The 27,809-nt window shown below is 35.8% G+C and overlaps 2 protein-coding genes across 2 annotated transcripts; both read left to right on the plus strand.

Moving 5' to 3' along the window:
• The first annotated feature begins 5,550 nt into the window (after positions 1-5,550).
• On the plus strand, positions 5,551-13,783 carry LOC124639113. Its single transcript, XM_047176343.1, has 4 exons — positions 5,551-5,707; positions 12,084-12,233; positions 13,140-13,343; positions 13,668-13,783. The coding sequence occupies exons 1-4, from the start codon at positions 5,551-5,553 to the stop codon at positions 13,781-13,783; spliced, it is 627 nt and encodes a 208-aa protein (XP_047032299.1).
• Positions 13,784-21,570: 7,787 nt separating this feature from the next.
• On the plus strand, positions 21,571-25,484 carry LOC124639143. Its single transcript, XM_047176379.1, has 3 exons — positions 21,571-21,707; positions 23,284-23,439; positions 23,682-25,484. Exons 2-3 carry the CDS (start codon positions 23,300-23,302, stop codon positions 23,905-23,907), a joined length of 366 nt encoding a protein of 121 aa, XP_047032335.1. The 5' UTR covers positions 21,571-21,707; positions 23,284-23,299; the 3' UTR covers positions 23,908-25,484.
• The last annotated feature ends 2,325 nt before the right edge of the window (positions 25,485-27,809 follow it).

The following is a 27,809-nucleotide window of genomic DNA, read 5'->3' on the forward strand; positions in this document are numbered from 1 at the left end:
TTGTATAAGCATAACATAAAACTAGTTTTGGATAAGTATCTGTGTAGGTATACAGAGCACCTTTTTATATGTAGTAGGTAAGTGACATGTATAAGCTAGACCAGTGTTACCAAAACTATTAACTAAAAACCTGCTTTGTCCTGAAACGAAAATAAGTAGTTTAATTTTCCCATAACTATGTATAATCATAATTGTGACATATATGTATATTATACTTAGTTGTTATGGCAAACGATAGGAAGAAATAATTTCCATCCCTGAAGAACAATATATTATTCACAAAGCATTCTACTTTTTGATCAGAAAAATATCTTCTAGAAGTTTTGATCTTCGTGTGATCTTGGTACAAAATAGCAGTATCAATATCTGTCGAACTACAATAGTAATAAGAACTCCTATATTTCACACTCGACTACGCCACGATCAAAATTCCAGGCTTTTAGTTTTTCGGTATCAGTGACGCGTTACCTTTTTGTCTAAATGGATTATGTAATTTCATAGGAATCTATACTTATCTACAAGTTATTCCCTCAATTTGATATCAAAAAATGTTCTTTCACCCTTGTATGGAAGAAACTACTTCTCTGACAAAACCTAGCCTAAGCCTAACCAAGCCTAAGTTACTAATTTTTACCTTAGCTATCAGCTAGTGAATGTCCCGTCAAATCAGTCCACCTATTTCAGGGCCTGTACTAATCGCCAGATATTTTTTACATGGTGAGATTTTGGTTGATTGTTTACTTCTTTTTAACCCCAATTTTGGGATCTAAAATGGCACTCGCTTGATATGATAAGACTAGTAATAAAAGAATGAATAGGTATACTTTTAAAATATAACCTACGTGCCTTAACTATTCACTATTCTACAGAGAATTCCACATTTATACAAAACCACAAAAAGAGGCGAACTTCGATAGTCTCCTGAGTAATATTCCTGTCAACTGCCGAGAGCCTATTTGTAAACAAAATGCCTATTTTATTCGCAGTACGGGCAACTGTAGGGTATTTGAATATTGAATGAGATTAAGGGCAGGTGTCGACTGGGTTTTTTGAGGCGGGGTCACATTGATAGCGGGTGGGAAAATAGATTTAGAGCTAAATGACAGTTAGGCATAGATAGATAGATAGATAGATATATTCTTTATTATGCACACCAATTAAAAATCAACAAGAACAAACAAAAATTACATACGCAATGTTGTTGGAAATTCTGACATATGGTTAGACTGACGATTTGAGTTAGGATTATTTTCAGCAAATGACAGTAATAAGTAATGATCACGATGATAATTGTGAAGGTAATGAACTTTTAACTAGGTACTTGGGTTTCCTTGGGGTCTGCAAAAAATACGATTAATTTCGGATTTACATGACAATATTGGGAAAACATGAAATGTTTTAGTAAGAAATGAAAATACTAACTGAAGCAGAAAATACTTAATAGGTTTCCACGATAGGATTAGATTAATCATCATCAATTTGAGTACCCACTCACGCATCCATTATTGTTAATTAACTATATAATAACAGACAGAATGAAGAGAGTAGACACTAATAATATACATTTTGCTTAGTAAATTGCTGGATTATTTAAATCGAAACATATACACTTGAAAAAATATTCACACTACATTGGAAGCTGGTCCAGACGGAGTTATGTACTTCTCGCACCCTTATTAAAAGTCATAGAAGTCATAGCCTTCGTCAAATACGTTACTTTTATGTAGGTACTTTTACTTATACGTATATACTAAATCTCATCAAAATCCGCATCTGATCTTGCTTATCAAACATTCACACAAACTATCACCATTAAAAATTTTATTTTTTTATACCATTTCATCTGAAAACCAGCTGACAATATGACCACAGCTTTCTCATTTCATATGCATATTTAGAAATTTGTAAAGATTGTCCCATACAGAGATGATGGCGACGGCAATGGTGATCGGGGACCTTCTATAAGCTTAATAGATATTGTTCATTGTATTTAGCATTTTTCAGTGTATGTGTAAGCTTTTATAACATACTTACATTTGCATAGACTCTTTATTATATACGAGTAACAGTCTGTGTACATACGTCGTAAAACGCACCTCTGCACTGGAAATAACTACGATATTAAGTGCTTTTCAAGAACCTTAATAAGGTATAGGTTTCACAACTGTTGAAGGTTGCATTATTTATACCTTAAATTTTTTAAATAGTCCACATACCAAGTTTGGGCTGAGAAAGAACTGGGCTGCCATATACTGAAATAAATTGCTCTTCACACATTTTCATATGGCAGAGGTTGCATCACTGTTAAACAATGATAAATAATGGGTACATAATGACATGTATATGTGGAGGCTTGTTATTAGCAATGTTTAGTTTTACATTTTTTAACTCATAGTTTGTAATTAGTCAGTAAGCCTTCTTTAAAATTAATAAAAAAAATGCTTCTTTTGATAAGTATAACCCCAACTAAGTAATATTTATACATAAGTAAAAAAAAATGTGTAGACCCCAGTCAACTGCTTCTAAAGCATTAATAGAAAGGCTATCTTCCAAGTGGAATATCAGAATTTTCACTTTACACAAAAGTTTTTACTACAATACAATTTTTCGTGAAACTTGTAAACTTTTAGCGTGCTTTTGTTCACAACGCGTATGTATGCGACTTTGCGACACGTGTCAGCGTTTCAAATGAGCGTTCCCATTGTTATCGTGCGACACGACCGACGCGACAACGTTGTCGTGCCTTGACAAGATTTTTGGGACGGTTCCCGCAGCGTATGCATTACGAAAATATATTTTAAAATATATCAAATTACCTTTCAGTCTGAAACCAGTCCAACCAAGGTGTATTGGGTTGCCCGGATAACTGGGTTGAGGGGGTCAGATTGGGCAGTCGCTCCTTGTAAACCACTGGTACTCATCTACAACCGGTTAGACTGAAAGCCGACCCAAATAGTTGGGAAAAAGGCTCGTAGGATGATGACCTTTCAGCCATGAAGATCCTGAAGTTAAATCAATATTTGTACCGTTATATAAAACAAATGCCTTGATAAACTTACTATGCCATGATTTCACCATGCTTCTAAGGATAACAAATGTTTTTTTAACGCCTACCAAAAAATTCAAATGCAATTTCACTCTATCGCATTTATGCATTTATTTGCTGATGAAAAACTATGACTGACTGAATAGGATTGTTTTAACAAAAATAGTATTAATAATAACCACAAAACTAAAACAAATAGGTACAGACATAAACAAACACCAATTCCAGTAATAAACCTGTAAACATGTGATTGTTATTTGGAAACAAAGCTACGCGTAAATTGGCTCGCTTTGTGTTCGCTTCTGTTAGCTTGAGCCGGTGAGATACCGGACTAATTCCCACTACAACGCCTAGGTTTATCTTACGTACCTCTTTGTGATTAAATAATCTTGATAATAGGCTATTGCTATTCTATTAAATAATTATATTTAGGTAATTAAATTAAAATTATAATACTTATGCGTTTTTTATACAAAAGACTAGTCGTTTCCAGGCGTGTTGTAGGAACCACTGCCAATTTAAATAACAAAACAAAAATATGTTTCTTTTAATATAATATAACTTACCTAATGTGCCACCAATTAAGCCTTTCTTCAAATAGAAGGAAAGATAACACTTCAAAAAAATCCTATGAAAAAAAAGGTTTCAAATATCTTCTTTGTAGTCCTTATTTTAAACTACCGGGGCGCCAACTAGACTACAACGCCATTACAAGCAGTGTTGCCAACTTGTCGTAAAATATTGCCACTACATAAAATACAAATGTGATTACCTACTATTACTTACGGCCAGTTTCTTCATCAAAAGTTAAAGTTAAAGTAATGTCTAAAGTAAAAGTAAAGGTTAAATTCGTTTTTTCAAGGCTAAAGTGACAGCAACTAATAGAAAAATTGAATTTGACTGTTACTTTTACTTTAGACATTACTTTGACTTTTACTTTGGCTTTAACTTTTGATGAAGAAACTGGCTGTTACTGTGGAAAACTTTATTTCAGGAAGGTTGTCTGATAAAAACTGTTATGTTATTATTTTACTACTTCTATGTGAAAAAAGTAAGTATAGATAAGTTATAAAACTCCAAGAAAAAACTGTGTTTGTTTTCCACTGGGGCTTCTTAGGAAAAATCTTATTGGAATTGAATCAAATCTAAAAGTTGAGAGAGTATTTCACAGAATGGAGGAAATTTAATCAAACCATGGGTACTTGGTAAATGCGAATCATGTAAATATGTGTGTCTTGTTATAACTCCAAAATTTTCCTCTGATTGATGCCTATCCACTATTTGACTTATTACATTTTACCATCTTCTCTTCACAGTGTTGTGAATGACTGCCACGAGCACGATTTCTTCTAAAAATACAAAATTAGTTGTAATGCTGTCGCTTTATCTACACTTAACTTGAAACATAAAATAAATACTTAACAGTATTGAAAATGAAACAGCATAATGTTTCGCACATATTTATTAGTAAGTATACAGATATATAGAAAAACTTTATTTCAAAAGATAATCAAAAATGTATCACTATTCACATACAAACAATTCAACTAGTGGTCTATTGTTACTACGTAAACATGTCTATGCAAATTGATTATATAGTAAGCCATAGATCTACGAGTATGTTGATTGTAGAGACTCCGAAATATTAAAAAAGAACACAGAACTTGGCATAGCTGAGTTAAAGAATCCAAATTCTATGACTTTTTTTACATTTTATACGGTACTTTAATAATTATTTACAAAGATATTTACATTAGACAACATATTAAATGCACATATTAACAAATAAAAAAGGAATAAAAATTTCGCACTTTGACGAATTTAGGTCCAGTCCAATAAAATGTTTTTTTTTTTTTTTTCTTTTAGAAATGTGAGATGTTTTAAAACAGATTCTCACCTTCTAGGGTCCCATCATCCAAATACCATGCGTTGAATTTAGAATTTAATTAAATAGTATGACGGAAATACAAAATCAGGCTTAAAGAGAGATCGATACTAAAAACATGTTCTAAAGCCTAAATAAACAAAAAAACATTAAAATAATCATTATCTTCTAGCTAAAAGCCGCCTCTAAAATAATATGAATCTCTGTGGTCTCACGTGCTGTTCCCGCCCACATTAGTATTAGAAACGGTATTGCACAACGGGATGCGTGTGACGCACTTATTTGTTTTCAGTTCATTGTAGACAATCTTTGAATAAGTACCTAGCTACCAAATAAACTATGTAGTATCACTTAGTTTATACCATTTATGTAATCAAACCATAACGCGCACCTCATGCGACAGTCATTGCGGCGAGATGTTGACGGTTGGTTAAAGTATCTGAAACAGAGAGAGCATCCGACTACGGTAGGCAGTCAAGTTCCCTGTATGTACTCCAAAGCAGTTGCCAATTACACTTTCACTAATTTCCGTGTCTAGTATGCGGGACTCACGACGCGGTCTTATACCTGACTGATCTCCTTCGGCTATTCGAAGCCGGTGGGCCTCTGGGTGCCTCTTATGCCGTCCAACAGCCGATGGACTCATCGCCGATGCTCAGTTGGCAGTGACTTTGGCAGAGAGAAGTATTCGTTGCTCGAGCTCGACGCAACTGCAGCCACCGATCTCACTGGTGATCCGGGGTCCAGCGAGGTGGTGATGAGCGAGGGTTCCGGAGGTAGTGGGAATGCTCTTCTTATTGTTGCTGCTCTTGTTAACATTATCTATTTACCTATATTGCAGGATTTTTGATGCTTTTGTTTTTCAATGACGTATGTCACAGAGACAGTCCGGTGCCGTGATGTTTTCTTTTTTTGTGTTCATAATTATTGCTATTTGAAAAGAGGTTTACAGTGCAGATTCATTTATTATCAAGCTGTATAAATTAAAGAGAAGGTGAATGTTGTGACGTATAAGGAAGTTCAGGAGTTGGCGCTAGATAGGCGTAAATGGAAGGACCTGCACCGACAAGAGCTGAGCTCTTAAATTGAAGAAGAAGAAGCTGTATAAAAATATTGTACTATTTATTTATTAAGTGAGATGTTGATTTATTACGTGAGATGTTGATTCAGATTATGAGAAAATGACAATAATAGCATTACTGAGAGTGTGACCCAATTTATAACTTATGTATATTAGAAACTTTCGCACCAAAAGTACACAACAACAATTCAATTTCCATCAATTTGAATGACGTCAAGCCCCCTGTCCCATTCTGGAATGTTCCGAAAATATTCGTCACAATGGCTGTTCATCATTGAATTCAGTCAAAGGACTCCCATCACAGCCCATTTATGGGTATTAGGCAAAATCTCTTTTGAACATTGTTACGAATGTAAAATGTTAAAGAACAGTAGGACAACCCCGAATGATATTATAAACAAATTAAAAGAAATTTTTCTGTGAATAATAATACATTTTTCTGTGAGTTTAAACTACGGGCAAAGATGAGCGGAGACGCCTGAGGCCTCTGCCTCGAATTTTGCGGGCAGCGGGGCGGCAGCGGCGGCGGCGCGGGAGCGGGGCGGGCAACGCATACCTGTTCTCGAAACTAGCGGGCAGATCGCGCGGCAATATAGCAGTGTAGTGTTGTGTTCTGTTGTGTTTGCTGTTCCATATGGGTGTCCTCTCAAAGATGGCCGAAATAATTAGCTCTTGCACGTCCGAAGACATTTTGATACGTCACAAAAAAAATGTATAACACTATGCCTACAATGCAGACGCCCACCGCGGGCGGTCACCGCTTGACTGGAGCGCACCGCTCGTTGCCCGCTGCCGCGCCGCTCCCGCGCCGCTGTATTCGAGGGCCGGTCCATTTGATTATACGCGTAAGATCCTGCCGCTCCCGCGCCGCCGCCGCCGCCGCCCCGCTGCCCGCAAAATTCGAGGCAGAGGCCTTAAGGTAGGTAAGACTGATTCTTTCTTCTAGGACAAAGACGCACAGTATGCGTGATCAACACGCTCCGTTACGAGTGAACTAACGAGGCGTTCGGGTTATTTGATATCTGTCGAAGATTTTTGGGTTCCCAATAATATTTTAGTGTAGGTATGAGATCAGGACATTCAAACCCATAACGTGAAGAACCTAAGATAAAATAAAAATAAATGCAATTCAGCACCCAAAAGCAATAAAATGGTTATTTAATAATAATTATTTACCATAGCCTAATTTGGTGTGCCGTAGAAACTTTGGTATTCGTCAATTCTTTTGGTTAAAAGTCAATCGGTAAAGAGTAAGCCTTCTGCACTAACCTGCATTGTCAAACAGTTCTGTTCTATTGTCAAGTTAATGATCTCAAAATATTTTGATTTGCTCCCCTCTGCTCTCTTGGGTCCATCTATCAAAATACACTTCCAGCGACTGAATGCCTTTTGTGTCGATTTCAAATAAATTACCATGCTATTATCATAATAATCAATTTTGTAGGTAGTATAGAGTTTTCCGTATCAATCATTTATCATCACTGAAAATATTCAAGTCTAGTGTACAGAATACTTTTAGCAATGTGAAACTATCTAATCGTGTATGAAGCTAGATTAGCCTAATTTTCATAATTAAGGTGCATCTTGGAAGCTAGCTGCCGACTGTAACTGCCGACCGCACGTGCCGAATCTGCACTGGTTTGTATCATTGAAACGGTGTCAGATCATATCGACCTATTTCATGCGGTCGACAGTTCGCTTCTAAAACGTACCTTTACTAGAACATGATCGTTATAGCCTTGAACTATCAATAACCATCATCTGTACATAATAATAAAGGACATTACCAACTATTCACTGAACGGAATTATCGAAATACCTAAAATAACTACTGCCTACAGTCAAACTAATTTAAGCCGTGAACTTTAACTAAGCGATATGTGTAGTACAAAACCAATTTTGTAACACACGCGTTATATTCAACTCAATTACGTTTAACGGTTCAAACCGCAATTAGACATCCTAATTAAGGAGGATATTTTCATACTTTAGTTCCAATTAAAGTAGATAATATTGTTGGAGATAATAATCATTAGGCACAAAGGGGGATGTGATAAGGTAATTCACGTTTTGAGGCATTGTGCAAGAGTTAAGCAGTGTAATCACGTTAGAACAATTAAAAATGTTAAGTAATATACTAAACCAGATGTTGGACCAGAAGGCATATTTAGGTAGATAAATTTTATCCGGACACGGGATAAAGTTCTTTTTCTACGCAGATGAAAATGCGAGAAACAGAGTATAAAACGATTATAAAAGTGTAGGTCTTATAGTTTATAATCATCCTCCGAGCCTTTTTCCCAATCATGTTGGGGTCGGCTTCCAGTCTAACCGGATTCAGCTGAGTACCAGTGCTTTACAAGAAGCGACTGCCTATCTGACCCCCTCAACCCAGTTACCCTACCTGACTACCCGAAACGACTGCCAAGGATGTTGAATGACAGCCGGGACTTACACTTTAACGAAACACAGCCAATGGTAAGTAAGATAGTAAGATAGTAAGTAAGATATACTTAGAAAGTACATACAAACTTAGAAAAGTTGCATTGGTACTTGCCTGACCTGGGATCGAACCCGCGCCCTCATACTTGAGAGGTTGGTCCTTTACCCACTAGGCCACCATGACTCCCATAGTTTATAAATAACAACAAAATAAAGCGCATTGATTGGAACTATTAAAAAAAAAAACAAAGAACATAAGTTCGTTATGATCAATCAGAAAAAAATCTTGAATGTCAAAGAGCAAAATATAGTGCTTGTTATTTTTGTCATTTCCAGACCTGTTTATAGCAAGTCGGTTAAGGCTCGAGCAGACCGGATGCGTATGCGTAACCACGTCGTAGTCACGCGCGTAGTTACGGCGTAACCATGAGTTGTAATGTATGGAAATGTATGAGACAGGCCACACCGCTTGCGTAACGTAGACACGCGCGTCGTTACGCAAGCGGTGTGGCCTGTCTCATACATTTCCATACATTACAACTCATGGTTACGCCGTAACTACGCGCGTGACTACGACGTGGTTACGCATACGCATCCGGTCTGCTCGAGCCTTTATCCATAGGGGAATAAGTTACTTTTTCTTTTCGTCCTTGTTAAAGCAAGTCCCCATAGAAAACAAGCACTCAGTCTGTCTGTATTCCATTGTCTATCAATTGTTTGTCGTGTCTGTTTTGGATTGGTAAATCTTCATTATTTATCACCTCCCACTTTGGTTTATATTCTAAGAAGTCCCAAGGGTTGAACTTGACGTTCTCAATATTTTTGGAGGGTAAAATTATGGCAAATTCTGAAGGAATCTATATTTACAAGATTTATTTTTGTCGATTTTCTTCTCCCTTGTCAGTGATTTTTTGAGTAACTTTTTAAGCCAGCCGATAATTTTGGAAAATTTTTGAAGCCAGAAGGAACAAAAATACTTCCACCTATCTCCTGAAAAAAAAAACAACAGGCGACGAAATCCTGCAGCGAAGTATAGTAGCTAAAATATGGTTTTCTATTTACTTTATAAAAATATCCCTCCCCCGAACGCACCTAAGACATGCAAGCCCTCAAGAGGCTATTTTCTTCACACCATAAGCAGCAGTGTCTCTCAAAATTCCATAACAGGGAACGCCACTTTAGACATAAATTCTCCTTTGTTTGGAATCTTGACTTGTTTGGCAACAAAATTAGAAAGATGCAAAAAGCCGTCACTCTGTTTATACTTATCGCTCCTATCATGGAGTATTAGAAAGTTTACGAATTCTTCAGATCTTGTTTAGAGAAACTTACTTTAAAAGTGAGAATGAAGTATGTTATGGGTAGATAATAGAGCAGTTAAAATAATAAACAAGAGTTTTTGCCTTGGTTCAACCAGCATTAGGGTGCCAAGGTTTATAGGGTAACCTGGGTGCCGTGTTTATTCAAAACACTGATATTGACTGATCAATTGAATCCTGTTTGACTGGGAACTGATATTTGTAGCTTTGGAAAGGCTAGGCAGGTGACAGTTTCAAACGGTTTCAAAATAAGAATCTTCAATTTTTTATATGACATGGTCAGAAAATGGGATTGGCCTATAATGGCCTGATTAGTCTAGAATTACTATAGTCTAGAATTATATGAATTTTATGACAGTTTCAGAGAGTAATTTGAAGAATCAACGTAAACCACTCATCTATGTTTTAGAAATGTTATCAATCACATTATTTCTCAACTAAATTACATAGCTGATTACACATCTGAAACTAATATTACACACATTAATTTCACGTCTATAAATTGAAAGACACAATGTAACATGCTTCAAATATCGAAATTGAGGCATAGAAAGCCTGAATAGCTGAATTCTTAATATTAATTGAATTTTAATTGAAATTACGAGTCGTAAGATTTCTAGTCAAGCCGTTCCAATTGATTTGTTGGTAGTTAAAGGAAAATGAATTATTTGCTGCCGATATTGGTCGTGTTGAATTGTAAGACGTGTTTTGATGTATTTTATTGTATTTGTGTTATTCTATTCTATATTTAGTTTATGTTTACTATTTGTGTGACATTATTTAAATAAATAGTACAAACTGTATTTTTGTAGCTAAGATCTTCTCTAATGTCATGAATCAGGATTATTCGAAATAATAATAGTATCTATTCACATCAAGTTTGTGTACAGTCAGGGGAAAATGTGTCATACAATGTTACAAATAATTTGGAAGAAAGAGTATATTCATATCTACTTATATATTTAAGTGAATGTATAAAAAAATATTTTGACAATTAAATAACGCAACTCGCCTTTTCCACCATCTTCGCTTATACTATACTATTTCGTCAAAAAGTTGAAGAACATTCCTCTCTGAGTGTACAGTGGCGCTTCATATTACTACAATCCGAATATATGACATACATTAATAATAAAAGATATAAGTTCACACATCTAATGAGGCCAATGCTTTGCCCACTCTTTTCTCATTGTCGTCTTACTAAGAACATTTTGCATTGTCTCCTACAAAGCTTTGTGGTTGAACTAAATAATGTCTAGCTATGAATCTTCAGCTTTTTCATTTAAAACTATATTATTTTCATTTGATTCTGTCTCTGTGAATAACTCACTCTATGGATTTTGTCAAACCTGTATGTCGTAGTTTTGGATGAATGACAATTGACCAAGTTTTTTACATCTGTGCTTGGCCACACATATTTGGATAAAAATAAATGACATCAACTGTACAATCGCATCTTTTCATTTACATATACTCGTCTAAAGCGCTTCAAATTCCCTTCGATTCTACATAGAAAACAATCTCGTAACTTTATATTTCATTTCAGAATAAATAATGTTTCCACTCCGGAATTATTTTCTTCTCTCTATTTCATAGTAGTCTAAATGTCTAACGGCCAGTTTCTTTATCAAAAGTTAAAGTTAAAGTAATGTCTAAAGTAAAAGTAACGGTCAAATTCGTTTTTTCAAGACTAAAGTGAAAGCAAAACTAATAAATAAAACGAATTTGACCGTTACTTTTACTTTAGACATTACTTTGACTTTTACTTTGGCTTTAACTTTTGATAAAGAAACTGGCTGTAAATGTCTAACAAAAGACTTCTTTGACTTTGCAAGTGTCAATAAATAGCTTACTTCAAAGAGGCAAAGTTTAACATAAACTGTACCTATGAAATTGCAATCGTGCAGCTACCAGTTTACAGTTAGACGCAGAAGTCGTTATCATGAAGTAGGCACTCGCCGTCGGATGAGATAAGCAAATCAATATCCCGGCCGTCCGGTTGAAATCAAGGCTGAAATAACTCTATTGTTAATCTATTAGACTTTAATAATTTTTAAGTGTACGGAACCTTTCTTGTGTGCTACTGTATAAGCTGTCATTTGTCTTAAAATAATCTGTTAGCATTGTAGCTAAAGTATTAAAGTAAGAGCGCCTTGAAATTAGTGGGTTTTTCCGCGAGACAAGACTCGATTTGTACGGAACAACGCTCAAAAATTCCAGCAATCTATGTAATATTACAAACACATAAATTATTGATTTCGTCAGTTGAGTGAATTAGGTGATTATTTGAAATCATTACTTTATTTTCAGCAATATTCAGTGCAGTAAACTGCAATGAGTGCAAGGATGACTGCCCGAAAGAAGGGAAGATGATATGCGGATTGAGTCCAGAAAATAAAAACTACACTTTATTTCCCAGTGAATGTGCCTTGAAGGCTTATAGCATTTGTCATAATGTCCGTAAGTACTCAAACAAGATAAACACTTACAAACTATAATGACTCAAAACTCAACATTTTATATATCAACGGTTCTTCAAACCGTACAGCCAGAATTGTGCTTCTGGGGAGTTTCTTCCCAACGAAAACACATAGGAAGTAGTGAAGGGCGGGCGTTTTGGGGGCTGTCTTTTGTAAAATTGACCTTGAATAAGTGCCGATTTTCAGCCTACTTTGTATCTTTGTACTTTCTATCTTTTATCTAAGCATCTCTGAAGCTAAAAAATATCCCACTCTGCGCGTTTGGGGGAGACTTTTGTCCAGCATAGGACGTTTTTAGTCTGTGACGATTACAAAGAAACTAGACTGAACTATATTACCTACATTAGTGTCGTCTTACAGTTAATATGAATGCTTGTATGATGACAAACCCTATTTTCAAAACAGCCACTGTCAAACTAAACTCAAACTTGCATTTATGTGCATAACAATGAATTCTAGCTTAAACGCACGCAAGCAGTTTAGTCTTTTTGCCCTGCGTTTTTGGCAACTTTTGGTTGGACGCAGTAAAAACTTTTTAATGTCATGCCAAAAGTTATCTACTTACATGTCCTCGTGCTTCTATTTACGTCATATGTATGTTAAACAGTTTAGCAATATTTAACAGATTTAATTTGTAACTTTTCTTCTCGTCTAGCACTCATATTCCATTCAGGCCCTTCTTATTCATGTCATCATTGGAGAATCCAGCCGTCTTTTTTTCGGTTTTCCTCTTCCTCACTATCCTTCTACATTCATTAATGCACCTTTTGTGATATGTATTTCATCCTTCCTCATTATAACAATTTTGTTTCGATTCCGGTTTATGATATCTAAAATACGTTAATTTTCCGAATATAAGGAATATTCTTCTTTCCTTCTTTTTCAGAATTTGTGGAAATCCCCTTAAAGTTTTGCATCAATCACGAAGTCAAGAATGCAAGAAGGGTGTACGGTGAATCCTGTCCCCTTTTCTGTCCGAATCATTACAGACCTGTGTGCGGGATGTCTAAAATGCGTGCTTATATTTATAAGACTTTTAACAACGGCTGTTACTTTGATATGCTTTCTTGTAGAGGCGATGATTTAGAAGGTAAGTGGTTAAGGTCATATTTAGGACCCTCTTTTATAGTGTGACTTATGATGCACTAGCAGCGCGTGACTGTCACTTGTTTCTGTAGTGCCTTAATAAAGGGCCCTACTCACACAACTGCCGCAGGCGCCACCTATTTATTTTTTTTGTGTGAGATTATAGTTAGCAAATGAGTTGATTAAAAGTGTGAAAAGTATGTAGTTTGAAACTACATGTTATAAACCCCTCAAAATGATTCATTTCTATATCCAAGAATCAATGAAGTATTTTCAACGCTTAGCGTTTCATAATAAACGTCGTTTTAAAAACTATCATACATTTCAGGATACGTGGAAGTACCATTGGAATTCTGCCAGAGACATCTAATGAAGAATATATTCAAGGAACAGGTTGTTGTTTCCGGAATCAACGATTACAGAGACTATCATGAATATAATTAAATATATATAATGCAAAACATTAAATACTACTTTGTTTTTATTCAATAAACCAATGTACACATATTTACATAAACAAATACCAAAGAATAATAATATATATACAGATTAAATCTAATAAAGAGTATCAAAAAATTGGTCCTCATCGCTGTCACTCGGTAATGTACCCAAAAGGCTGGCAGCATTACCACGTTGGATGGCAACGCTCAATCGCTGTGCGAAATAAAAGCCAGCCTTTGAGTCCCGGGAAATGTCAACCAAGCACTTGGATATATCCTTAGAAAGAAAACTCATTGCATTAAACGTTTCTTTAATTAAATTACGAATAACATGCTAAACCCTAAACAGATTCGAAATCATCGACCCTCAATTGTTTTCCCCATAATCGGGAAACCGCATTATCAGTATTTCCCATCAGATAACCCTCTTCCGACACTTTTGTTCTTAATCCATTGCCCTCGGGGTTGAAAACTTAAGTGTTTGAATTTTCAACCCATTTCACCCTCGTTCCAAGCCAATTTACCCCCAAAATGGGAACTTTGTTAATCCAATAATAGGGCAGTGTTGCAAAGCTGATTAATTTTATTTATTAATCTTAAATAAATCAGTTGGGATTATAATTTGAGAAATAATAAGCTTTAAATTTGCTATTAAAATCTTATTTAAGAAAATGTAGGGATTATTTCTTAAAGTCAAAGTATTCAATAAGATGTGGTTCATTGATTAGGTAATTGTTATTATTATAGTATTAACATTGATTTTAGACGCATTTTGCTTTTAAATAGATTCTTCATAAGACTTTTTTATCTAAGGGATTTACAAACAACAACAAAAATAGAAATGGTAGATATTGATATACAATAACCTATTTTGTAATATACAAAACAGTATTTTGGCCTCTATCAATAAATTAAATTATCGATAAAACAATAATAATATATTTAGATAACACCACCAAACCATTTAAATGCTGAATTGTTTTCGGTACCATATTAATTACAACCAATTGGAGCGATTAATATTGTCAAAAACATGAGTGCTAAACAAACCGACAGCTGCACTTAATAAACGATGAATTTAATTCGTGTTGTCGATATAAATAATTGTATGATAATTGAATTATTACTAGTTAAAATATTCACATATGTGAAAGTGTTAAAATCCTTCATGGATTTTTATCCGACTGCTATATTATACAAGTCGTGGTGGCCTAGTGGGCAAAGAACCAACCTCTCGAGTACGAGGATGTGGGTTCGATTCCAGGTCAGGTAAGTACCAATACAACTTTTCTAAGTTTGTATGTACTTTCTTAATATATCTTAGACGCCAATGGCTGATAAAAAGGTGAAAGAAAACATCTTGAGCAAACCTGGACTATGAAGTCCGAAATCGCCAACCCGCATTGAGCAAGCTTAGTGATTTTAATGCTCAATACTTCTCCGTGTGAGAAGAGGCCTGTCCTTAGCAGTGGGACGATAAAAAGGCTGTAACGGTAACAGTTATATTATACTGAAAGGTTAGTAACATATTGTGATTTTGTTTGAAAGACTTGAACAACTACTGCACACAACAATAACCATTTTAAGAAAATCCAAAGACACACGAGATATTAGTACCTAATCTTCATTACCCCATACATACCTCTCGATTCTGTAACATAATGCAGAATTACGAAAAAAAAGTTCCTCCATAAAAATTAAGTACACTTCGTTAAACAAAATAAACCTTTGTTCGTGCTGTAGATAAAAATCCAGCTTCTTTATATTGGAATTCAATTAACTAGGCGTCAGAAATATTCCATTCCCATTGGTTATTTATTTTACCCATGGAGAACAAAATGACTAGCGGAGGTGCCAACAGAAAATCACCTAAGAAAGTAGCGCGCCAAAATGCGGGGGATGAGGAACGGCACTCTTTTCGCCCTTATACACCAGTTTTTGTAAAAAAAATCGTTTACTGGTGTCTCAAAGAACCCGAACGCCTAGTTAGTTTTTCCTAACTTATCGTTTTGTTCATGCCCACCGTACGAATTTGACCTAAAAGTAGGCGTCTGACCAATACCTACCTGCACAATGGCATCTCCGCTTATTCTTCCTTACTCCGTGATTTTATCGAATGAATAATTTTCAGTTTACACCTATCGAGTGATAATTAAAATCGGTTTCTGGACTCGATCCAGACTGAAAATCAATCTCTTTTGTTTGCTGGTTATAGGAAAATAAGGAAAGTAGGTAATATTACCATGGGGTTTACCTGGTCCCCAATTATATTAGATAGACTCAGATAAGAGGAATGTTTTCAGACGAAATCGGATCAGGAACTTTTATCCTCGCCTTGAAACGAAAAAGTATTTTTTGTCAGTAGTAAGTAAGTCATATTATTATGAATTATTAACATATGTATGTATACGAGGTAACAAGTCACCCTGATCGAGCTTTGGTACTCTATAATACATCTTTCCTCATACTTCTGTTTATGAGCCTGATCAAATTATCAGTCAACTGAAAGTTTGCAGTCTGCGTCCGTCTAAATGTTTTCAGATTGCTCACATTTTACGCTTAGCAAACCATTTGCCAAGTCCAAAAAGTTTCAGTGTGTAAAAGGCGAATACTGGCACTAAAAGTACAACAACAGTTCTACCGAACAATGAATTACAAACAATAAGTAAGTTGGTTTTAAAACGAATTTCTCCACAAATCTACGAATCTATTGTTATATTTCGCTGCAAATTCTAGCTTTTGTTCTAAAATTCTGAACGATTTTCAGCGACAAATTATTGTTTGAAGTGCTTCTTTATTGATTAAATTGAATTTCGTCCGTTTCAATTTAATATTAATTTAACGGTTATTGCTCCGAAATTAGCGTTAAACTTTATAAGTTGAGGCAGTCGTCGAAAATATTCAATACTTAATTAATTTATTGTTTATTTGAAGTATTATTTTGTTGAGAAAAGGTCAACTGAAGTTACAGATGGTAAATAGAAATGTTTAGAACCAACTCTTTGAATGGAGATGAATAAAGTAAGTTTAGTTAGCAAGAAAATGGGTAAATAATATTATTGTATACTAGCTTTCGCCCGCGGTTTCACGCGTATCTCGTAGCCGGATGGTGACAAAAACTATTCTCCCGGGTCTAAGTTACCTCCCCTCTAATTTTCAGCCAAATCGGTCAAGTCGTTTTCATGTTATGTCGTGACAACAGAAAGCGGGTTTCATTTTTATATAAATATGTATATAGATATAGATTTACCAAACATTTACGATCAAACTGTTAACAAATCTTTTCCTACATTTTTTTTGTGTACTCAAATACATTTCCCGAAAATAAAACCCACATTTATTTGGGCTAACCGTCAAAGCATTTCCTTCCTACTATAATGCATTTCTTTAACAATATAATGGATCACACAAACTCATGTATTACATACACTTCCCTTCAGTCGGTAACAAAGACCCCCATTATAATCCCAGCCTTTATTCCTAATTCGAATAAAATGCGGAAAAGTTTTCCAAAGCGTAATGTATGGGTGCTCCAAACAATAGTAGGTACTTGTTAGATATTGTTATTTTCACCAAAATAACTAGAACTATTTGTTAATAGAACTTGCAATAGTTTAGAGGTCAAGTAATGCTAGTTAGTTCATAATTATTTCGTTTTATTATAGCAATATTATGGATGAGAGCCTCCTGCAGATAGAACAAACAATCAAAGTTTTCCTATTTTGTAATATTATCGTATAGATTTTGTAGGTCTGCGTCTACTGTAACGTACCAAGGGACAACAAGGGTTTCTGGAAGGTGAATTTAGAGCCAAAGACAACACGTTGAAGCTTTTTTGAGGGAACTTTTGTGAAAGGGTGGGTCACCCTTTTTTAAAGGTATCTTAGGCCGATTTTGGCCACGGCAGCTATAATCATATAAGGAGATCAGCCAGCTGTGCAGGACATAGATAGTGCACGAGCATTTGCGCAGACACAAGTGCACTCACTATTCCTGCACTCTTCTCATAGCCCGATGGGACAGAAAATCCGATGAGACCGGAGAGAGATCAGGACAGTTATTATCCGTTAGGGCCGTTGAGATCATCTTGATATGGCAAGTTCCTCCGTATATCGGAAGGCACGATAAAATTAGTGGACCTCGGCTATTATTTACCTACAACAATCCTTTGTTTGTGGTAAACTATAGCTAATTATGAAATAACATTACTTGGGCTACTACTGGGTCCTTATTACCGCTGCAGCAGAAATTCGGCTTGAAGTAAAATATTTCATTTCATATAATTTGTAGGTTTTGTAATAAATTTCCCATGTGAAATAATATCGTGATATCATTATTTTGTGGTCTTCCATGTCAAATATGTTCATAGCATAGATACGAATTTGTGGTTGTAAACATTACCAAAATACCTACCCTAATAGCGATAAAACATCAAAATAAATTAAGTTGACCGAGTACACAATACTGGTTACTAACCACATAAGTTTTCAATTAAGTTTAAAAAAAAAACTAATCTAAGAAGGAAATAACCGCACCCAAATCGTTTCTACAACTTAAGAACTACTATTTCACAGACATAAACAGTTCTTTGAGCAGGAGTTTGAAAACAAATGAAGTAACACAAATGCAAGTAAGTATCTTATCTCGTCCACTTTATTGACTAGCTGTCAAGTCTCAAGTGGTTCAAGATCAAAATTTTATGTACAAAGACTTAGAAATTTTCAGCCTTTATCTTTCAAAGAGTTCGTCCAATAATTGACTTATACGCCGAACGAGCTCAAAAGAACATCCCTAATAGAACCTCTTTGACGGAGTTCAAAAATCGAACGATTTTTTAAATAAAGAATTTTGCTCGTGCGCAATAACATTTCATATTTCGTTATTTTAGTCGGCTGATAGTTTAAATCAGTATGAAAATGAATGGTAGCACGCACATTACAAAGATCAAGTATTTAGCCGGAACCATACCGACTGAAAACTATGATTAGAATTAAGATTTTCTTTAAAAAAAATCCAACCATGGGGACAACTATCGACCGACTGTTTAATATGCAGTTTCCGAGTAGGCTAAGACTAGGTAAACGACGCGGTTTCACTTGCGTGGCTTTTTTTGGCATAGCGTTTATCATTTGTTTTTTAACCGACTTCCCAAAAAGAAGGAGGTTCTCAATTCGTCGGGAGCTGACCTGATGACGGAGACGAGAGAAGGTCGAGGGAACTCGACAACTGAATATGTAAACTACCTCGTGTTTGGCCTTATATTATTTGTATCGACGAGATCTTTGCAACTGTGAAGGTTTGGAACTGACCTGATGATGGAGACCGGAGAAGGTCGAGGGAACTCGACAACTGAATATGTAAACTACCTCGTGTTTGGGCTTATATTATTCGTATTGATGAGAACTTTCCACAAATGCGGATAGTGACAACTATGCTTGTCACTGAAAAGATAAAAATAAGAAACTTTTTACAAAAAAATAAAACCGACTCTCCATTAGACTTCTAGGCGGATGCACCTAAGAATAGTCTTTTTTTTTTTTCAGTATTTCTGGGAGTCGGTTTTATATTCAGTCTGATCTTTTGTTTCTTTAAATAGACAAGTGGCATATTCGAAAAACATGGTTTTTGATGAACTTGATGAAAAATGTAGGTTTCTTAATTAGAGTAGCTATTTAAATATGTTTAAGGGTTAATTAAATTATATCTTATTATAACGGCAATTACTTAGAGAATTGTGTTAAAATAATGTTTTATATAATAGAATAAATTAAATTATAGTTCGGCCATTCAGAGAATGCGTTCCTGACACGTCGCGATTGAACTGACGACGTAACTTTGCAATGGCGTTGCAGTTACGATAAAAATATTTTTGCTGGTTGTTTACCGTTTTAACAATTGAGGAGCATTAAAACAACATTATTATATCAATAATCAATGAATGTAGTTACGTCGTCAGTTCAATCGCGACGTGTCAGGAACGCATTCTCTGAATGGCCGAACTATATAGGTAGTTTCAGCCTGCGAAATTACATTATTAACATTAATAATTTGTCACTCAATTTTCAGTCACCAAATTATGAGGAAAAAATATTTACTTTAGTTATATAGTAACTCTTAACTCGAGGGAACTTGGACTATGAAGTCTTAAATAACGAATCCGCATTAAGCAAGCGTGGTGATTAACGCTCAATCCTTCTCCGTGTGAGAGGAGACATGTACCCAGTAGTGGGACGATAAAAAGGTTGATGACTGTCAAATGTTTATAACAGTACCTACTAAAATTCTTACTGGTTTGTTTACTTATTTATTAACAGGCAAATTATAATAATTATCATTTCTGCAAGGACTTCCAATTATATTCAAAGTGTCAGTTTTAATGAGACAATTGAATTAAAATCAACAAGTTTTGACAGGACGTTTTAACTCTGACAGTTTTGGGGTATTTTGATGGTTATTTAATTAAAGCTCTTATTTAACTTAATTACGTCATGATTTTCAAAAAATTGAGTCAATTCATCTATACATCTGTGCTTAATATAATAAACAGGGTTTTTTTGTTTATAACCCTAAAAAGGCTCCCAAACTACTGAAACGATTTGAAAAATGAGAACCTCCTCCTTTTTAGTCGGTTAATTATTTCTCCGTTGGGAAAGTATAGGTACTATTCTCATGTATTTTATTTGAAGTTCCCACGGGACGCGGGTAACAGTGCAAAGATACAGCTAGTTCCATAGTAAAGATTGTCATTATAATTAATGTCGGTATAATAAATAAGTCTGGGTTTGTCTTTAGCTGTGCAAATATTATTTACGAAGAAACATAACCACTGATTTTGAGGCCGACCTGTGGTAATTCAAAGAACCCTACATATTATATACGACAAGACGGTTTCCAGAAATATTTACCAGAATTACAATAAAACTCTATTGAGGAATATTAAATTTATGATATCTACCTGGAAATTTGCTTGAACTCAGCCCTGAACTTAACTATGTATCTTCTTCCCTGTCGATTCGCTCTTGGCAGAGCGGTCGTGGTCACGTAGAGGCGTCCACATTAGATGTATGATGGTATAACTATGTATGATGGTCACTATTTAAATATATGATTTGAAAGTTGCTATCATAAATGGTATATATCGATGTTTTTTTTATCGATGGATAATCATCGAATGACTCCTCCCACTGTGGGTTAGCAGCGGTGAGGGAGTGTCAGACTCTTACTGACTGAAACCCACCATGTTCCTTCCTAGGCCTTTTATGTACCAGGGCCGCGGTAACTCTTTCGCTCCATCCCGCAGCCCCGGCTGGCCTTGGCCCTATTGGGCCCCGCTGGATAGTCTATTAGTTAGATTTCAGTCGTATTTTCACTGAAACCTTACATGTACAAAGTACTTTTCTCTATGTGTTTGTATATCGAAAACTCACACATTGACAACAATGTTGTAATATTATGGACACAAACTCGAACCTTAATTTTTAATAAAACTATCTACTAATGACTATAATAAATTAATGTATTTCATTATTGATAGTGACTCATAAAAATCTATTTCTGCAGATCATCATATATCGTATATTCCGAACTTAGAATACGTCACTAATTTCCATTCAAGAATATAGTTCTTAAAACCATATAACTTGGAAATACCCATACTATAATGCACTATGCGTCATAGCGGTGAAGACCATATGGTTGACTCTTTCGCACTTTAACACACCATTTATATTTATCTCTTTCGCGCAGCAAAACTGATTGCTAAGACCGTTTATTTATATATTAATATGTTTGGATATCGTACTCATTGAATTGTTTACGTTCGCAGTGTGAACACGGAAATATTAATAACTAAATTTTTTTATAAAAGTTTTATTATTAAAATTAATTTACTGAATTATTTATTTCGGGTTTTTAAGTGACAAATTAAGGTAAGTTTAATGTAATCGATTGGAATTACAGTGGACTGGAAATAGCTATTATGCACTGCTTTTTTTGTCATTGTAATGTCGTAGTATTTCAGAAGTAATCCAATTTTATGAATGAAATTTATGAATAATTGTTGCGTATGCTTTGTGTTTGCGTTTGTGTGAGGGCGCAGCACGGTTTTAAGGCCAGTACCACACGCGCCAAGTTTAAATACGGCTAGATGACATTGACGGAATTCCGAAAAAAAAAATAAAAAAAATAATTACGTACCAATTTTTTTGTTGATTTGGGTCGAGAATCATTAGCATAATTACGTCCTTGAATATGGCACGGATGCAAATCAACAGCTTGTAGGGTGCGCCAAGTTTTCCCTAAACGCAAATGAAACCACAGAAAACAGCTAGTTAATTTATATTACAAACTAGATACTAAAACCAGTTTCCGTGTCCATTATGTATTTAACAGTTGTTTTATGTTTTGTTTGTTATCGCAATGCGAGACAGAGGTCACTAGGATATCAGCTGTGGTTTTGTTGCACTTAATACCTTGTAACTATTAAATTTTATTTGTTTTTTTAACCGACTTCCCAAAAGTAGGTTCTCATTCAGATGTTTATATTTTTTTAATACTAGCTTTCGTCCGCGATTCACCCGCGTCCCGAGATAACTGCGTCCCGTAGCCAGATGGTTTTAAAATATTTCCTGTGTCCTTCTCCCGGGTTAGTCCCGAGAGAAGGACATAGGAAGACTTAGAAAGCTACCTCCACCCTAATTTTAATCTTAACCGGTTTAGCCACTCTTCAGTTATAAGAAGTGCAAGTGACACGACCTTCTTTTATAAATATAGTAAGATAATTATTAAAAATGGGAAAAACCTATTCATGAAAAAGTTTTGTAGTGTCAATATAGGTCATAGCTTACTAATTCATTTTCGATTCCCAATTTGGAAATGTTCAAAGTTCAAAGCATTGTGCAATCTTAGTAAGTTTAACTATAAATCAGACGTATTTTTTGAAACCTGTTTAAATAATTGTGCAGTTACTTAACTGCAAACAAACTCAAAGGTCAAAGTTTTTATAAATATCAAGACATTTTATATAATTACCTCAGTAAAGTTTTGGGAAAATACGTGGTATTATATCATGATTTTGCATATCATTATTAGATCATCACAGATTGGAAAATATCATAATACTTACCTATTTGACTCACAGCTATTACTTATATTATTATTCATTAAAAAAATAATTGCACGCGCCGTTTAAGTTTGGTCTACTCCGATTATCACTACCACGACCAAACAAAATTTTTAGGTATTCCTACTGCTTGAAATAATAGTTTAAAATTGATACGGGCCTTGATGCTTGAAATAAATGGAAAATAAAATAAATATCCCTTAAATTAAGCTACTTTAATTTAAACCAAATCTGGTATATTTTTCTCTCTATGCCTATCTTAATTAAGATTTAGATCCGTGATAATTTGACAATAAACGTTGTACATAACTGTCTGTATTCCTTATGTATTTACTGTTTAGTATGCAATAAAGAATAAGAATAAACTTATTTCCTTCTTCCAGAACTAAAAACAGAACAATGAAGACTTTAATAGTATTCTCCGTCATGGTGATGAGCTGCCTCGCGCAAAGGTCGCCGTATGCTGGGCGGCTACCCATCGGGTTTCCCTACGTACCACCTGCAACGGCTCCAGCGCCGTCATCAGATTTGAGTAACAGGTATTTACTCTAACATTATTAGATTTAAATTATAAAGTAAACAAAGATTCTTCAAATGCCTAGTGCGTATAATTAAAAGTGTTTTTTGAAATAAACATAAATGTGCATTCGTAATGAAACTTCATAAAATCACTATTTAGGCTGAAACAGAAGTGTATCTATAACAGTCGGTAGACAGCATTCGGAAAAACATAGCTAAATTAGAAGGGATAAGAAGCTAAAGCAAATCAAATTAATTCCAGATTTGGAGATAGTGATGCTGGCACCACTACCACAATCAGACTACCCCTTGAAGCCCTCGGTGACGCAGAACTAGTGCAAAGGTTGAGCAAGTTGCCCATCGACCAGCAACCCTTCTGGCTCATCAACTGGAGAGCCTTAGAACAAAACAGGAACAACCCACAGACATACCCACAAAGAGAAAATAGCTTTGTCGATAACGTCTCCAACTCTCTTCTCGTTAGTTAAAAATAGAATAATGAACATTTTTAATTTTAGAACTTCACAAGCCCAAAACAAAAGACTGCAGAATGCAAATTAACATTTTGTTCTTTAAATTCTTGTCATTAATTTAAATTTAGAACAACTCATATTCTGGAATGTAAGATCGAATTTTAAATTCAAAGACTAATGACCGTTGAGTGATAATTAATGACACCGCAAATGGTTTTAAAATCACTATTATTAGAGTCTGCATATTTTAATTAAGTGACCAAAGTATTAGAAAGAATGACATCAATTATAATCAAGGTCTTTACAATTAAACGAAGACTGCTTAAGTTAAGATACCTAATATATTTTCGATGAAAATAGTCAAAATTTTATATAAGATTACCTGTAATAAAATAAGTAATATCGAACATGAATTTTATTTGCGTATGAAAATAACCTAATCTACATTAATAAATAAGTAAGAACCTACCTACTTGACGAAAAAATCCCACGAAGTAATTTGACAAATAAATCGTAAAAAGTATGCGAAAATAGACTGTTTTTCAAAGAGAATTTTGCCATGTAAATTCTTGAAATATCATCAAAGCGAAGTAGAATAACTTCATAGATCTATTGACATATTATGAATGAGTACAGAGAGGTATAAATAGTGTGCCAAATAATATTTTATTTAGATAAATATAGGTTTAATTTTCACATGAAACAAGTTATTTATGATATAGTGTTATTTAGTTGTGTATGTGTGAGAGTCGTGGTGGCTTAATGGGTAGGTAAAGGACAACCTCTCGAGTATGAGGGTATGGGTTCAATTCCAGGTCAAGCAAGTATCAATGCAACTTTTCTAAGTTTGTATGTACTTTCTAAGTATATCTTTTACACCAATGGCCAATAAAAAGGTGAAGGAAAACATCTTGTAGAAACCTGGACTGTAAAATTTGAAATCACCAACCAGCATTGGGCAAGCCTGGTGATTAATGCACAATTCTTCTCTATGCGAGAGGAGGCCTGTGGCCAGCAGTGGGACGATAAAAAGGCTGTGGAATAGTTTAACAATGTCATACGTTGGAAAAACCGTATTGTCCGCACTTAACAGTAAATTAAGTTCATATCATAACAAACCCCTTTTACTAAAGCTAATGATTTAATAAATTATTCCCGTATTTCGCTGTAATGGCCGTTCACAATTTGTTTTCAAGCAATATTTCCTCAACTTAAGCATTTAAGTGCCCTAAATTGTTGACAAAACAAAATTATTCTAAAGTGATTAATGGTTTTAATTAATTCTTGCTATTCTCTCTTAGTTAAACTTTGTTTTACCTGATAATTCTGCAGTTTATATTTTTCAGGAAATGGCTTTTGTAAAATATTTTAGGAGTCTGGTTTATATTGTCTAAGTGGTTCAGAACTGAAGTATTTTAAAAATGGAACAGAACAATATGAGCTTACTAGAAGCGTACTGCTATGAACTATGAACTAACAGTCTATAGATACTATGATCATATCATACTAAAATAAAATAATATAAAGTACAAAATTAACAGCAGTAGTTGTTGATAATAAAATTTAAAGTGACTGGATTGAATTGACTTCAATGATCATTGTTTTTTTGAAGCTGTAACTGAATTCCTTTACGTTTTAATGACCTAGATTCGTTGAGGTAATTTATGAAAAAAAAAACCTACATACAGACTTCAGAGAAAATATAACGAAGTGTTTTTCAGAAGCACAAACGCCCACTTTTATCAGAAAGTCATTTGTATCAATTCACAAGACATAAGTACCAATAAGTGCCGTCAATTTGTGAAAAATATGTCTGTCATTCGACTAAGGGGAAATTTTCTCAAAGTGACATTTACACATTTACGTACCTAAGAGCTCTCGTACACTGCAAACTTTTAGTCGGCCGATAGTTTATTTGAGCTTATAAATCATTATGAAGGTGGTAGGTAGTATGCGCATTACAAAGTTATTTAGGTATTTAGTCGGAGTTATACAAACTGAAGTATATCTTGGACACCAATGGCTGATAAAAAGGTGACGGAAAACATCTTGAGGAAACCTGGACTATATAGTCTGAAATCACCAACCCGCATTGAGCAAGCGTGGTGTTTATGCTCAATCCTACACCGTGTGAGAGGAGGCCTGTGCCCAGCAGTGGGACGATAAAAAGCCTGGAACATACATACCGACTGAAAACTTTCTGAACTAAAGATCTTCTTTAAAAATAAAGACAATCATCGGGTCAGCTATCGGCCGACTAAAAGTTTGCAGTGTGAAGATACTCTAAGGGTGCGTCCACATCTGGCGAATGCGCCGCGAATGCGCAGCACGCGAGCCGATCGCGAGCTGTCCGCGAGCTGCGCGCGTGCATTTTTGTTCGTGCGCCGCTTCTGCGCCGCCCGCGCGCAGCTCGCGCGCGACCTAAGCGCCGCACGCGAGCGGCGCGCAGGCGGCGCGCGACGTCTGACATCTTCGATAGTACTGAGCCAATATACGGAACTGTAAGGGTGCGTCCACATCTGGCGAATGCGCCGCGAATGCGCAGCACGCGAGCCGATCGCGAGCTGTCCGCGAGCTGCGCGCGTGCATTTTTGTTCGTGCGCCGCTTCTGCGCCGCCCGCGCGCAGCTCGCGCGCGACCTAAGCGCCGCACGCGAGCGGCGCGCAGGCGGCGCGCGACGTCTGACATCTTCGATAGTACTGAGCCAATATACGGAACTGTAAGGGCGAGAACTGATTGCGCGCAGATCGCGCGCCGCTCGCGCGCCGCTCGCGCGCTCTATACGAGCCTTGCGTGAGTTGCGCTAAAGAGGCGCACCGAACTATTGCAGTGACTGCACGCGCGCAGCTCGCGGACAGCTCGCGATCGGCTCGCGTGCTGCGCATTCGCGGCGCATTCGCCAGATGTGGACGCACCCTAAGGGCGAGAACTGATTGCGAGCAGATCGCGCGCCGCTCGCGCGCTCTATACGAGCCTTGCGTGAGTTGCGCTAAAGAGGCGCACCGAACTATTGCAGTGACTGCACGCGCGCAGCTCGCGGACAGCTCGCGATCGGCTCGCGTGCTGCGCATTCGCGGCGCATTCGCCAGATGTGGACGCACCCTAAGGGAAATAGTCTCATAAAAAAATTGCGACATTCCCATAATAATTTGGAAAAGTGACGTAAAATACTTCAGCTCGTTTTTATTGAGTCATCCTCCCTGTAACGTAGGTAGCTAATGAAAATTTTGTGACCATCGGGTTCAGTGAAGTAGATTGGTGTAAATATTTTTATATCGCAGAGTTTATAATAATATTGACTTTCAGAAGATATGATATGACGACTGTTTGTATTGAAATTGGAAAGTTCATTGGACATATTATGCGTGTTTGCCAAAAGGTTTGTTAGAAGAGTATTATGGACTTTCAAATATAGGGTCTAAGTATATTGCTTTGTTTTATACTTTACAATTGAAGATACAAATTAGCAGCCGTGCTCACTGCCAGTGCCGTCAGACTGTCATATTGGCCAAGCTTCCGCCAGCGGATTCAATCGCATCCCATGGAAATTACTTCACGCACCCGGACAAAAAGCCTGCCGCGATAATGCGGTTTTCTAACGAACTAGCTTTTTGTAAATCATTTCAGTAGTTCCTGAAATCAGCACGTTCATATAAACAAGCTCTTTAGCATTATAATATCGATAAGACAGCACCTGCAAAATAATGACGAATGAGAAACCGTTGGGAAACCCGCAATACTTTAATTAATTTATAAATGAAAGAATTATAAATCCTCCATCAATTAATCTGAACATTAAATAAAACACGCAATAAGCAGAATGAGTTGTGCTGAATCGTATTAAAACTCGATAAAAGGAATGCCAGATAATAATTAATTGAATATCTACCATATTGAATCCACCATTACTCAATAAA

The sequence above is a fragment of the Helicoverpa zea genome, chromosome 18 (assembly GCF_022581195.2).
Source record: "Helicoverpa zea isolate HzStark_Cry1AcR chromosome 18, ilHelZeax1.1, whole genome shotgun sequence".
In the NCBI taxonomy this organism is placed as follows: Eukaryota; Metazoa; Arthropoda; class Insecta; order Lepidoptera; family Noctuidae; genus Helicoverpa; species Helicoverpa zea.

Bases quoted from the DNA above. Each gene is read 5' to 3' on its own strand.
- LOC124639113 (XM_047176343.1), top strand. From the start codon at position 5,551: ATGCCGTCCAACAGCCGATGGACTCATCGCCGATGCTCAGTTGGCAGT. The intron at 5,708-12,083 runs GTAGTGGGAATG...CTTTATTTTCAG, and splicing joins GATGAGCGAGGGTTCCGGAG to CAATATTCAGTGCAGTAAAC. The intron at 13,344-13,667 runs GTAAGTGGTTAA...CATACATTTCAG, and splicing joins TAGAGGCGATGATTTAGAAG to GATACGTGGAAGTACCATTG.
- LOC124639143 (XM_047176379.1), top strand. From the start codon at position 23,300: ATGAAGACTTTAATAGTATTCTCCGTCATGGTGATGAGCTGCCTCGCG. The intron at 23,440-23,681 runs GTATTTACTCTA...AATTAATTCCAG, and splicing joins TCATCAGATTTGAGTAACAG to ATTTGGAGATAGTGATGCTG.